The sequence below is a fragment of the Caloenas nicobarica genome, chromosome 39 (assembly GCF_036013445.1).
Source record: "Caloenas nicobarica isolate bCalNic1 chromosome 39, bCalNic1.hap1, whole genome shotgun sequence".
Lineage (NCBI taxonomy): Eukaryota > Metazoa > Chordata > Aves > Columbiformes > Columbidae > Caloenas > Caloenas nicobarica.
Genome location: NC_088283.1, coordinates 422,781 through 436,693, shown reverse-complemented (window position 1 = coordinate 436,693; position 13,913 = coordinate 422,781). Strand labels below are relative to the sequence as shown.

At 62.5% G+C, this 13,913-nt stretch overlaps 2 protein-coding genes across 2 annotated transcripts in view; one reads left to right on the top strand and one right to left on the bottom strand.

Annotated features, from left to right (window-relative positions):
- Nucleotides 1-2,331: 2,331 nt before the first annotated feature.
- LOC136001238 (uncharacterized) lies at nt 2,332-6,709 on the bottom strand. Its single transcript, XM_065655337.1, has 4 exons — nt 6,669-6,709; nt 4,822-6,589; nt 3,180-3,349; nt 2,332-2,728 (listed from the first exon to the last, which is right to left on the bottom strand). Exons 1-4 carry the CDS (start codon nt 6,707-6,709, stop codon nt 2,332-2,334), a joined length of 2,376 nt encoding a protein of 791 aa, XP_065511409.1.
- A 5,458-nt stretch (nt 6,710-12,167) lies between these two features.
- The window catches only part of SHANK1 (SH3 and multiple ankyrin repeat domains 1), a 52,199-nt gene continuing 50,453 nt past the window's right edge, over nt 12,168-13,913 (top strand). The window contains 1 exon segment of the mRNA XM_065655336.1: nt 12,168-12,389. Within this exon segment, the coding sequence (XP_065511408.1) occupies nt 12,168-12,389 (222 nt within the window).

Here is a 13,913-nt window from a genome sequence, read left to right as displayed (position 1 = left end):
GGACCATCTCCGGTGGTTGGACCATCTCCCAGTGTTGGGACCATCTCTGAATGTTGGGACCATCTCCCAGTGGTGGGACCATTTCCCAATATTGGGACCATCTCCCAGTGGTGGGACCATCTCCCAGTGATGGGACCATCTCCCAGTATTGGGACCATCTCCCGATGGTGTTACCGTGTCCCAGTGGTGGGACCATCTCCCCGTGGTGTTACCATGTCCCAATGGTGGGCCCATCTCCCAGTGATGGGACCATCTCCTGATGTTGGGAACATCTCCCAATGGTGGGACCATCTCCCAGTATTGGGACCATCTCCCGATAGTGTTACCATGTCCCAGTGGTGGGACCATCTCCCAGTGATGGGACCATCTCCCAAAGGTGGGACCATCTCCTGATGTTGGGAACATCTCCCAATGGTGGGACCATCTCCAGTGGTTGGACCATCTCCCAGTGTTGGGACCATCTCTGAATGTTGGGACCATCTCCCAGTGGTGGGACCATTTCCCAATATTGGGACCATCTCCCAGTGGTGGGACCATCTCCCAGTGATGGGACCATCTCCCAATATTGGGACCATCTCCCGATGGTGTTACCATGTCCCAATGGTGGGACCATCTCCCAGTGATGGGACCATCTCCCAATGGTGGGACCATCTCCTGATGTTGGGAACATCTCCCAGTTGTGGGACCATCTCCCAATGGTGGGACCATCTCCCGACATTGGGACCATCTCCCTCCTAAGCCAACCTGCTTCCCCCATCTCCTCCGCTTTGTTCTCCTTCCAGGACCTACTGCTTTGGTGGCTGCAGCTTGGAGGACACCTACGCCAGGATGTGTGCCAGTCAGCCTGGCACTGATGAGGACACCGTGTTCGCCGCGTCAAGCTCAGTGTGTGCCAGGAACCCCTCATGGTCTCCGTTGGCCACATGAAGGTCACGGCCACCATGTCCAATGCTCCAAAGTCAACGATCGGAGTCACCATGGAGAATCAAGACGGTTTTACAACCTGGATCCCGAGGTGGCACCACCCGCCTTGGGTGGCATCACCTGCGGGGATGGACAAACCTTGTCCACGTTGCTGGAAACACCAGGTGTAACCTTCTGCCCTCAATAAACGGTTGAACAAAGCCAACCTTGTGCTGCGTTGTCCCAAGACAGGAGAAGCAGCAGCTCGTGTAGAACGGAAGACGCTGCTTTTATCTCCTTCCCCCACCTCTGGAACCAGTTTGGAGTGGTGAGGAAGAGGAGCGCGGGTTGGAGGTCCTGTGGACATGGTTGGGTGGGTCGTCCTGCACCTGGGGCTTGCTTGGGTGCAATTCCTGGTGAAAACTCGCTCTCCTGAAGAAGATCTTGTTGATTTGAGCAATCGGTTGGGTTTCATTCTGATCTTCGTCCATCTGGGGGTCCTGCCGTAGGGAGCAGACACCTCCTCATTGACCTTCCTCTTCTCCAGCCCCTTGGACAACAGTATCTTGGACATGGAGGTTGGCTTCAAAACACGGATCTGGGGGGCAGGAGGTCTAACCCAGCCCGACATCCCTCCGCGTCCCGTCCCCCATCTTCTCATCGTGGCCGGGGGGGTCACCAGGGTTGGGGTTCAGCTGGGGTAGGATGAAGTTGTGGAGAAGGAGGGTGGAAGGAAGCTCTGAAGTGGGGGGTTGAGATGGTCGCTGAGAGGCGGGATGGGATGAAGCCACGTGGCAACGTCCCTGTCACCCTTGTCCGATGGCAAGGTTGGGTTCCTCAGGGTAGGGGGTCTCCAGGGTTGGGGGTCCCTGGGCTGGGGCCTTCAAACTTGGGGGTCTCCAAGGTTGGGGTCCCTAGGCTGGGGCCTTCAAACTTGGGGGTCTCCAAGGTTGGGGTCCCTAGGCTGGGGCCTTCAAACTTGGGGGTCTCCAAGGTTGGGGTCCCTAGGCTGGGGCCATCAAACTTGGGGGTCTCCAAGGTTGGGGGTCTCCAAGGTTGGGGTCCCTAGGCTGGGGCCATCAAACTTGGGGGTCTCCAAGGTTGGGGTCCCTAGGCTGGGGCCTTCAAACTTGGGGGTCTCCAAGGTTGGGGTCCCTAGGCTGGGGCCATCAAACTTGGGGGTCTCCAAGGTTGGGGGTCTCCAAGGTTGGGGTCCCTAGGCTGGGGCCTTCAAACTTGGGGGTCTCCAAGGTTGGGGTCCCTGGGCTGGGGCCTTCAAACTTGGGGATCTCCAAGGTTGGGGGTCCCAAAGGTCGGCGGTTCCCAAGGTTGATGTCTCCAAGGTTGGGGGTCTCCAAGGTGGGGGTCCCTGGGCTGGGGCCTTCAAACTTGGGGGTCTCCAAGGTTGGGGTCCCTAGGCTGGGGCCATCAAACTTGGGGGTCTCCAAGGTTGGGGGTCTCCAAGGTTGAGGTCCCTAGGCTGGGGCCTTCAAACTTGGGGGTCTCCAAGGTTGGGGGTCCCAAAGGTCGGTGGTTCCCAAGGTTGATGTCTCCAAGGTTGGGGGTCTCCAAGGTGGGGGTCCCTGGGCTGGGGCCTTCAAACTTGGGGGTCTCCAAGGTTGGGGGTCCCAAAGGTCGGCGGTTCCCAAGGTTGATGTCTCCAAGGTTGGGGGTCTCCAAGGTGGGGGTCCCTGGGCTGGGGCCTTCAAACTTGGGGGTCTCCAAGGTTGGGGTCCCTAGGCTGGGGCCTTCAAACTTGGGGGTCTCTAAGGTTGGGGTCCCTAGGCTGGGGTCATCAAACTTGGGGGTCTCCAAGGTTGGGGGTCTCCAAGGATGGGGTCCCTAGGCTGGGGCCTTCAAACTTGGGGGTCTCCAAGGTTGGGGGTCCCAAAGGTCAGTGGTTCCCAAGGTTGATGTCTCCAAGGTTGGGGGTCTCCAAGGTGGGGGTCCCTGGGCTGGGGCCTTCAAACTTGGGGGTCTCCAAGGTTGGGGTCCCTGGGCTGGGGCCTTCAAACTTGGGGGTCTCCAAGGTTGGGGGTCCCAAAGGTCGGTGGTTCCCAAGGTTGATGTCTCCAAGGTTGGGGGTCTCCAAGGTGGGGGTCCCTGGGCTGGGGCCTTCAAACTTGGGGGTCTCCAAGGTTGGGAGTCCCAAGTGTCAGTGGTTCCCAAGGTTGATGTCTCCAAGGTTGGGGGTCTCCAAGGTTGGGGTCCCTAGGCTGGGGCCTTCAAACTTGGGGGTCTCCAAGGTTGGGGTCCCTAGGCTGGAGCCTTCAAACCTGGGGGTCTCCAAGGTTGGGGTCCCTAGTCTGGGGCCTTCAAACTTGGGGGTCTCCAAGGTTGGGGGTCCCAAAGGTCGGCGGTTCCCAAGGTCGATGTCTCCAAGGTTGGGGTCTAAAAGGTTGGAGTTCCCAACGTTGAAGAACCTCAAGACTTGGATCGTCAAAGCCTGAGGGTCCCCAAGGTTGGGGGTCCTGGGCTGAGCGTCTCCAGGTCGGGGGTCCCCAAGGTTGGGGGGTCTCCAAGGCCGGAGGCCCCTGTGGGTGTTTCAAGGGGGGGGTCCCCGGCGTTGGGATACCCACGGCTGGGGTCCCCTAAGGTTGGAATCTACAAGGTGGGGGGTCCTCAAGGTTGACATCCCCAAAGTTGCGGTCTCTATGTCGGGATCACCAAGGTGTCCCCAAAGTGCCACAGTTCCCTCCAAGCCCCCCCAAAAAACCCTCTCGCCCTCCCCCCAAATGTCTCCAACCCCCCTCCGTGTTGCCCCAAGCCCCTCCTGGGCCCCTCAATGTCCCCCTTCTGCCCCCCCAGCCCCCTTGCCACCCCCAAGCTTCATGACCCTCCCAGTTTTCCACTGGGGGGGGTCAGGGGGAGGGGGTCCCTAGGGTGCCCCCCCCCAGGACCCTCAAAACCACCAACCCCCCCGGGACCCCCAAACCGTGAAACCCCTGGGACCCCCTGACACCCACCAGCCCCCTGGGATCCCAAACCCACCAACCCCCCAGGACCCCCAAACCACCAGCCCCCTGGGACCCCCAAACCCACCAACCCCCCAAAACCCACCAACCCCCCTTGACCCCCAAACCCACCAACCCCCCAAAACCCACCAACCCCCCTTGACCCCCAAACCCACCAACTCCCCAAAACCCACCAACCCCCCTTGACCCCCAAACCCACCAACCCTCCCAGACCCCCAAACCACCAACCCCCCAAAACCCACCAACCCCCCCTTGACCCCCAAACCCACCAACCCCCCCGAACCCCCAAACCACCAACCCCCTGGGACCCCCAAACCCACCAACCCCCCCGGACCCCCAAACCACCAACCCCCTGGGACCCCCAAACCCACCAACCCCCCCGGACCCCCAAACCACCAGCGCCCCGGGACCCCCAAACCCACCAACATCCCAAAACCCATCAACCCCCCTTGACCCCCAAACCACCAACCCCCCCAGACCCCCAAACCACCAGCCCCCCGGGACCCCCGAAACTCACCAACTCCCCCGGGACCCCCAAACCCCCCAACCACCCAAAACCCACCAACCCCCCCCTTGATCCCCAAACCCCCCAACCTCCCCGCGCCCCCCCAAAACTCACCAACTCCCCCGGGACCCCCAAACCCCCCAACCACCCAAAACCCACCAACCCCCCTTGACCCCCAAACCCACCAACCCCCCCAAAACCCACCACCCCCCCCCCCCCCTTGATCCCCAAACCCACCAACCCCCCCCAGACCCCAAAACTCACTCAACTCCCATGGGACCCAAACCCCCGCCCCCAACCCCTGGACACGGTAGGCAGGCGTGAGTGGGCGGGGCTGCCCTAGTGGGCGGGGCACCGCAGGGGGCGTGGTCAGCCGTGTGGGTGTGGTCAGCCGTGTGGGCGTGGCCGCGCCCCCCCGGTGGGCGGGGCGAATTATACAGAGGGCGTGACGGGGGGCGTGGCGCTGCGCGGGGGGCGTGGCGGGGGGGCGTGGCGCTGCGCGGCGGGGGGCGTGGCGCTGCGCGGCGGGGGGCGTGGCGCTGCGCGGCGGGGGGCGTGGCGCTGCGCGGGGGGCGTGGCGTGGCGGGGGGCGTGGCGCTGCGCGGGGGGCGTGGCGTGGCGGGGGGCGTGGCGCTGCGCGGGGGGCGTGGCCGGGCCGCTCCGCTCCGCCGCGCCGGGGGCTCCGCTGCGGCCGCTCCCCGGGGCCGCCCCCGCCGCTCCCGGCACCGCCGGCAGGTACCGGGCGGAGCAGCGCGGGGGGAGCGCGGGGCCGGGCGGGGAGCAGGTCGGTGGGGCGGCTGCCACGGGGCCGGTGCGGGGAGGGAGATATCGGTGCAACGGGGCTGGTGCGGGGAGCGGGGTGTCGGTGCAACGGGGCCGGTGCGGGGAGGAAGATATCGGTGCAACGGGGCTGGTGCGGGGAGCGGGGTGTCGGTGCAACGGGGTCGGTGCGGGGAGGGAGATATCGGTGCAACGGGGCCGGTGCGGGGAGCGGGGTGTCGGTGCAACGGGGCCGGTGCTGGGAAGGGGATGTCGGTGCAACTGGGCTGGTGCGGGGAGCGGGGTGTCGGTGCAACGGGGCCGGTGCGAGGTATCGGTGCAACGGGGTCGGTGCGGGGAGGGAGATATCGGTGCAACGGGGTCGGTGCGGGGAGGGGATATCGGAGCAACGGGGCCGGTGCTGGGAGGAAGATATCGGTGCAACGGGGCTGGTGCGGGGACGGGGGTGTCGGTGCAACGGGGCCGGTGCGAGGTACCGGTGCAACGGGGCCGGTGCGGGGAGGGGATATCGGAGCAACGGGGCCGGTGCTGGGAAGGGGATGTCGGTGCAACGGGGGCGTGCAAGGCACCGGCGCCGGGGGGTGTGTGTGGGGGGGGGGGGGTGGGATGCGCGTAGCGGGGCCGTGTGACGGGCGTGCAAGGAGGCGGGGGGGGGGGCGGCTGGTGCAGCGGGGCCGCCGTGCAAGGCGGCTCCGTGCGTGTGCAAGGGCGGGCGGTGCGCGCCGGGGAGCTCCGCGCAACGGGGCCGCGCTTGTGCAAGGCACGGGGCGGGGGGGGGGGGGGGGGATTGTGCAAGGGGGGGGGGGGGTGATGGTGACACGCGTGCAGAGGGGCGGGGACACGCGCGTGTGTCACACACGTGGCCGCCAGGTCCCCGCGCCCACCGGCTCGGCCACGCGTGTGACACGTGTGCGGCGCGTGTGCGGGTCCCTCCCCGCGCGTGCCAAGGGCGATGGGGGGGGGGTGGGGGCGGGTGTGGCACACGCGTGTGCGAGCGGCGTCGCACGGGACCCGCGGCCTCGTTCGGGCTCGTTTCGATGCCCCCGTCGCACGTGGGGAGGGAGCGGCGCCGGGCACGCGCGTGTGCAAGAAGCGCGGGCAGGCGCGTGCGAGTCCCCGGGGCGCGTGCAACCGCTCGTGCGCGTGCAACCGTTGGCGCGCGCGACCTCGCGCGTGCAAGGAGCGGGTGCAACCGGGGGCGTGCGCGACGCGAGGGCGCGTCTTGCACGAGGGCGCGTCTTGCACGAGGGCGCGTGTTGCGCGAGGGCGCGTGTGCGTCGCGGGGCCTCCGCACGTGCACGGGGGCACCGAGGGGCACACGCGCGTGTGCCCGGACGCCTGGGTTCCCCCATCCCCCCCGCCCCCCCCCCCACCCCGCCCCGGGCCTGGCAGCACCTGACGGTCGTCATAGCAACAGCAAAGGATTCTGGGGGAAAACGGGCCCGAACTGGGGCTGGTGTCGCACGAGGGGTCCCCGTGCACCAAGCGCACACACGCGTGCGCACGCGCGGGTCCCACGCGGGTGCCGGTGCGAGTGCTCCGCCATGCACGCTCTTGCACACGTATGCTCCCCTCGCCCGTGTGTGTTCCCACGTGTGCACACGCGCACTCCCACGCTTGCACGTTCCCTGCATGCACACGCTTGCACACCTGTGGTCCCTGTGCACACACCCCCTTGCACACACGAGTGCTCCCAGAGCGCACACGTGCACACGCACACTTGCATTGTGTGCTCTCCCCTGCTCCCCGTGCACACACGCGCTCCCACACGTGCCCAAGTGTGTTCCCCGTGCACACACACTTGCACATACCTGTGCTCCTATGCACACACGTGCTCCCCGTGCACGCACACTAGCAATTGCACGCTCCTGGTGCAAACACACACTCGTGCACGTGCGCTGCTGATGCACATACATGCACGAATGCACACACATGCTCCCACTGCACGCACACGTGTGCACACATGCACGCACACGTTTGCACACACGTGCACACACACACTCCCAGTGCACACAGACTTGCACACACGTGCACGAATGCACACGCACGCCCCCCCATGCACACACGCTTGCACACATCTGCTCCCAGTGCCCCCAGTGCACACACATGCTTGCACACGTGTGCTACCGGTGTACGCGTGTCCCCCTCGTGCACACACCCCCACGCACGCACACATGTTCCCGGTGCACACGCCTGCTTGCACACGTGTGCACACCCCCCCGCGCACACACATGTGCTCCCAGGGTGCACACACGCTTGCACGTATGTGCTCCCCGTGCACACACCTCCATGCACGCACATGCTTGCACACACGCCCTCCCTGTGCCCACCCGCACACTCGCATGTTCCCAGTGCACACACATGCTTGCACACATGTGCACACACCCCCATGCACGCACATTTGCTTCCCATGCGCACACACGCTTGTACACGCGTCCTCCCCGTGCACACACCCCCATGCACACACACGTGTTCCTGGTGCACACACACGCTTGCAAACGTGTGCACACAGCCCTACACACACGCGTCCTCCCCTTGTGCACGCACACGCGTGCACGAACCCCCACGCACACACGTTTTCTTCCCATGCACACAGACGCTTGCACACATGTGCACACTACCCTACGCACACGCATGTGTTCCTGGTGCACGCAAACGCTTGCAAACGTGTGTGCGCACATGCATGTTCCTGGTGCGCACACACGCTGGCACACGTGCACGCAGCCCTACGCACACGCGTGTTGCTGGTGCACACATACCCTTGCAAACACGTGCACACACACGCATGTTCCTGGTACACGCACACGTGCACACAGCCCAACGCACACACGTGTTCCTGGTGCGCGCACACACGCTTGCGCACATGCCCTCCCAGTGCACACACCCCCATGCACACACAGGTATTCCCTGTGCACGCACCCGCTTGCACGCGCGTGCACACCACCCTCTGCACACACACGTTTTCCCGGTGCACACGCACTCCTGCACACGTGCGCGCACACACGTTCCTGGCGTGCGCACACACTCGCAAACGTGTGCACACCAGCCTATGCACACACACGTGTTCCCGGTGCAAACACACGCTTGCACACGTGTGCACACACCCCCATGCACACACACGTGTTCCCGGTGCAAACACACGCTTGCACACGTGTGCACACACCCATGCACACACACGTGTTCCCGGCGCACACACACGCTTGCACACGTGTGCACACACCCCCATGCACACACACGTGTTCCCGGCGCACACACACGCTTGCACACGTGTGCACACACCCCCATGCACACACACGTGTTCCCGGTGCACACACACGCTTGCACACGTGTGCACACACCCCCATGCACACACACGTGTTCCCGGCGCACACACACGCTTGCACACGCGTCCTCCCCGTGCACGCACACGCGTGTTCCCAGCGCGCACCCCCCCCCACCCCCCCAACTGGTTCAAGGGCCCCCAAAGTCGCGGCCCCGATCCGGGTCGTCGCGTCCCCGCGTCCCCCCCCCCCGGGACTCGCTCCACTTCCCGCTAAAAATAACCCGTGTCACAAATCGCACGGGACGCGCGTGCACGAGCGTGCGAGGGGCGTGCGAGGCCTCGCGCCGGGGGGGTGGGCGGTGGGTCTGGGGGTGCTGGGGGGGGCGGGGGGGGGTCGAGCCCACCCCAGTTTTTCCCCCCGCCCCCCCCCAAAATCCACCAAACGCCGCACGCCCCCCTGCGCGCACACGCGTGTGCAAGCGCGTGCGTGGGGGGAATCGGGGTGGGGGGGGTCAGGGTGGGCCGGGGGGGGTCACCCACCCCCATGTCCCCCCCCCAATTCATGTGATGCTGCAGGAAACCCTCGTGCTGCCCTGCGCGCGTGCAAGCCCGCGTACTCTTGTGCAAGCACGTAGACACTTGTGCAAGCGCGTAGACACTTGTGCAAGCGTGTAGACGCGTGTGCAAGTGCTTATGAGCCCGGGGGGGGGTCTTGGGGATGGTTTTTTGGGGGGGGGGGGGTCACACACAGCCCCCCCACCCCCCCGATCACATGCGGGTGCAGCAAACCCGTGCTCGCTCCCGCACCGCTCCGGGCGCGCACACGCGTGTGCAAGCGCGTCGATGCGTGTGCAAGCGGGTAGATTCACGGGGGGGCCGGGAGTGGTATTTTGGGGGGGGGGGGTCAGAGGTGGTTGGGCTGGGGTCGTGTCCCACCCCCCCCCCCAGCTCCGCCACCGTTGTGTGATGGTGCAGCAAACGCTGCACGTGCCGTGCGTGCACACGCGTGTGCAAGCGCGTGGATGCGAGGGGGGGGCGGGGCTGTCCGGGGGGGTCGGGGCTGTTTGGGGGGGTCAGGAATCTCTGGGGGGGGTCAGGGCTGTTTTGGGGGTTCAGGTCTATTTTGGGGGTTCCAAGTCTGTTTTGGGGGTTCAGGTCTATTTTGGGGTTCAGGTCTATTTTGGGGGTTCAGGTCTATTTTGGGGGTGCCAGATCTATTTTGGGGGGGTGTCAGATCTGTTTTGGGGGGGTCAGGTCTATTTTGGGGGTGCCAGGTGTATTTGGGGGGCTCAGGGCTATTTGGGGGTTCAGGTCTATTTGGGGGTTCAGGTCTATTTTGGGGGGGTCAGGGCTATTTGGGGGATCAGGTGTATTTGGGGGCTCAGGTCTATTTTGGGGTGTCAGGTCTATTTTGGGGGCTCAGGTGTATTTGGGGGTTCAGGTCTATTTTGGGGTGTCAGGTCTATTTTGGGGGCTCAGGTCTATTTTGGGGGTGCCAGGTCTATTTTGGGGGTGCCAGGGCTGTTTTTGGTGGGCCAGATGTATTTGGGGGTTCAGGTCTATTTTGGGGTTCAGGTCTATTTTGGGGGTGCCAAGTCTATTTTGGGGGGCTCAGGTCTATTTTGGAGGGTCAGGTCTGTTTTGGGGGTTCAGGTCTATTTTGGGGGGTCAGGTCTATTTTGGGGGTGCCAAGTCTGTTTTGGGGGTTCAGGTCTATTTTGGGGTGTCAGGTCTATTTTGGGGGCTCAGGTCTATTTTGGGGGTGCCAGGTGTATTTGGGGGTTCAGGGCTATCTGGGGGTTCAGGTCTATTTTGGGGACTCAGGTCTATTTTGGGGGGTCAGGGCTATTTTGGGGGGTGCCAAGTCTATTTTGGGGGGCTCAGGTCTATTTTGGGGGGTCAGGTCTGTTTTGGGGGGTCAGGTCTATTTTGGGAGGTGCCAGGTCTATTTTGGGGGCTCAGGTGTATTTGGGGGTTCAGGTCTATTTTGGGGTTCGGGTGTATTTTGGGGGGGTCAGGTCTATTTTGGGGGCTCAGGTGTATTTGGGGGTTCAGGTCTATTTTGGGGTGTCAGGTCTATTTTGGGGGCTCAGGTCTATTTTGGGGTGTCAGGTCTGTTTTGGGGGGTCAGGTCTATTTTGGGGGTGTCAGGTCTATTTTGGGAGGTGTCAGGTCTATTTTGGGGGCTCAGGTGTATTTGGGGGTTCAGGTCTATTTTGGGGTTCGGGTGTATTTTGGGGGGGTCAGGTCTATTTTGGGGGCTCAGGTCTATTTTGGGGTTCAGCTCTATTTTGGGGGGCTCAGGGCTATTTGGGGGGTCAGGTCTATTTTGGGGGGTTCAGGTCTATTTTGGGGGCTCAGGTCTATTTTGGGGGGTCAGGTCTATTTTGGGGGTGCCAGGTGTATTTGGGGGGCTCAGGTCTATTTTGGGGGCTCAGGTGTATTTGGGGGTTCAGGTCTATTTTGGGGTTCAGGTCTATTTTGGGGGTTCAGGTCTATTTTGGGGGTGCCAGGTCTATTTTGGGGGGGGGTGAGATCTGTTTTGGGGGGGTCAGGTCTATTTTGGGGGTGCCAGGTGTATTTGGGGGTTCAGGGCTATCTGGGGGTTCAGGTCTATTTTGGGGGCTCAGGTCTATTTTGGGGGGTCAGGTCTATTTTGGGGGTGCCAGGGCTATTTGGGGGGTCAGGTGTATTTGGGGGCTCAGGTCTATTTTGGGGTTCAGGTCTATTTTGGGGGGCCAGGTCTGTTTTGGGGGGTCAGGTCTATTTTGGGAGGTGCCAGGTCTATTTTGGGGGCTCAGGTGTATTTGGGGGTTCAGGTCTATTTTGGGGTTCGGGTGTATTTTGGGGGGGTCAGGTCTATTTTGGGGGCTCAGGTGTATTTGGGGGTTCAGGTCTATTTTGGGGTGTCAGGTCTATTTTGGGGGCTCAGGTCTATTTTGGGGGGTCAGGTCTGTTTTGGGGGTGCCAGTGCTGTTTTGGGGGGGCCAGATGTATTTGGGGGTTCAGGTCTATTTTGGGGTTCGGGTCTATTTTGGGGGGGTCAGGTCTATTTCGGGGGCTCAGGTCTATTTGGGGGTTCAGGTCTATTTTGGGGTGTCAGGTCTATTTTGGGGGCTCAGGTCTATTTGGGGGGTGTCAGGTGTATTTGGGGGGCTCAGGTCTATTTTGGGTGGTCAGGTCTGTTTTGGGGGCTCAGGTGTATTTGGGGGTTCAGGTCTATTTTGGGGTTCGGGTGTATTTTGGGGGGGTCAGGTCTATTTTGGGGGCTCAGGTCTATTTGGGGTGTCAGGTCTATTTTGGGGGCTCAGGTGTATTTGGGGGTTCAGGTCTATTTTGGGGTGTCAGGTCTATTTTGGGGGCTCAGGTCTATTTTGGGGGTGCCAGTGCTGTTTTGGGGGGGCCAGATGTATTTGGGGGTTCAGGTCTATTTTGGGGTTCGGGTCTATTTTGGGGGGGTCAGGTCTATTTTGGGGGCTCAGGTCTATTTTGGGGGGTGTCAGGTCTATTTTGGGGGCTCAGGTCTATTTTGGGGGGTGTCAGGTCTATTTTGGGGGCTCAGGTCTATTTTGGGGTGTCAGGTCTATTTTGGGGGTGTCAGGTCTATTTTGGGGGCTCAGGTCTATTTGGGGGTTCAGGTCTATTTTGGGGGTTCAGGTCTATTTTGGGGGTGCCAGGTGTATTTGGGGGGCTCAGGGCTCTTTGGGGTCACCCCGTGTCCCCCCCCCCAGCCGATGGCATCATGTCGCGCACGCCGGCGTCCAGCGAGGAGGAGGAGGGTCGGGGCTCCGAGTACCCCGAAGGCGACTCGGACTCGGGGAGTTCCCGCGAGGGCCCCCCCAAAACCAACCCCGGGCCCCCGCCCCGCGCCCGAGGGACCCCCCGGCCCCCCCCGGCCCCCGACGACACCCCCCACTTCAGCATGATGGTTTTCCGCATCGGCATCCCCGACCTGCACCAGACGGTGAGCCTCGAGAATGGGGGGTCCCCAAAATTAGGGGGGGGTCCCCAAAATTAAGGGGGGGTCCCCAAAATTAGGGGGAGGGCACGAAAATATAGGGGGTCCCAAAAAGATGGGGGGGGGGAAATAGGGAGGTGACCCCGTAGGTAGATGGGGGTCCACACATGGGGGGTCCCCAAAATTGGGGGGACCCCAAAATTAGGGGGGGTCCCCAAAATTAAGGGGGGTCCCCAAAATTAGGGGGAGGGCATGAAAATATAGGGGGTCCCAAAAAGATGGGGGGGGGGGAAATAGGGAGGTGACCCCATAGGTAGATGGGGGTCCACACATGGGGGGGTCCCCAAAATTGGGGGGACCCCAAAATTAGGGGGGGGCCCCAAAATTTAGGGGGGGTCCCCAAAATTAGGGGGAGGGCACGAAAATAGAGGGGGTCCCAAAAAGATTGGGGGGGGGAAAAATAGGGAGGTGACCCCCATAGGTAGATGGGGGTGCACACATGGGGGGTCCCCAAAATTGAGGGGGACCCCAAAATTAGGGGGGGTCCCCAAAATTTAGGGGGGGTCCCCAAAATTAGGGGGAGGGCATGAAAATATAGGGGGTCCCAAAAAGATGGGGGGGGGGGAAATAGGGAGGTGACCCCCCATAGGTAGATGGGGGTCCACACATGGGGGGGTCCCCAAAATTGGGGGGACCCCAAAAGTAGGGGGGGTCCCCAAAATTAAGGGGGGGTCCCCAAAATTAGGGGGAGGGCACGAAAATATAGGGGGTCCCAAAAAGATGGGGGGGGAAATAGGGAGGTGACCCCCATAGGTAGATGGGGGTCCACACATGGGGGGTCCCCAAAATTGAGGGGACCCCAAAATTAGGGGGGGCCCCAAAATTTAGGGGGGGTCCCCAAAATTAGGGGAAGGGCACGAAAATATAGGGGGTCCCAAAAAGATTGGGGGGGGAAAAATAGGGAGGTGACCCCCATAGGTAGATGGGGGTGCACACATGGGGGGTCCCCAAAATTGGGGGGGTCACTAAAACTGGGGGGTCCCCAAAATTATGGGGGGGGGTCGCTAAAATATAGGGGGTCTTGAAAAATATGGGAGTGTCCCCAAAAAGATGGGGGGTCTTCAAATATAGGGGAGGCCCCAAAAATTTGGAGGGGGAGAGGGACAAATATAGGGGGTCCCAAAAATTTAGGGGGGGTCCCTACTATGGGGTTCCTGACCCCGGGGGTGCTGGGGTTCCCCATTATTGGGGTGTCTGACCCTGGGGTGCTGGGGGTTCCCCATTATTGGGGTTCCTGACCCCAGGGGTGCTGGGGGTCCCCATTATTGGGGTGTCTGATCCCGGGGTGCTGGGGGACCCCACTATGGGGTCTCTGACCCTGGGGCGCTGGGGATCCCCAGTATGGGGGTTCCTGACCCCGGAGTGCTGGGGGTTCCCCAATATGGGGGTTCCTGACTCCAGGGGTGCTGGGGGTCCCCACTATGGGGGTTCCTGACCCCAGGGGTACCGGGGGTCCCCAATATGGGGTGT

Bases quoted from the DNA above. Each gene is read 5' to 3' on its own strand.
- LOC136001238 (XM_065655337.1), bottom strand. From the start codon at position 6,709: ATGGCGGAGCACTCGCACCGGCACCCGCGTGGGACCCGCGC. The intron at 3,350-4,821 runs GTATAATTCGCC...GGGGACCCTCAG, and splicing joins CGCCCCCCGTCACGCCCTCT to GCTTTGACGATCCAAGTCTT. The intron at 2,729-3,179 runs GTTTGAAGGCTC...CCATCCTTGGAG, and splicing joins CCAACCTTGGAGACCCCCAG to ACCCCCAACCTTGGAGACCC.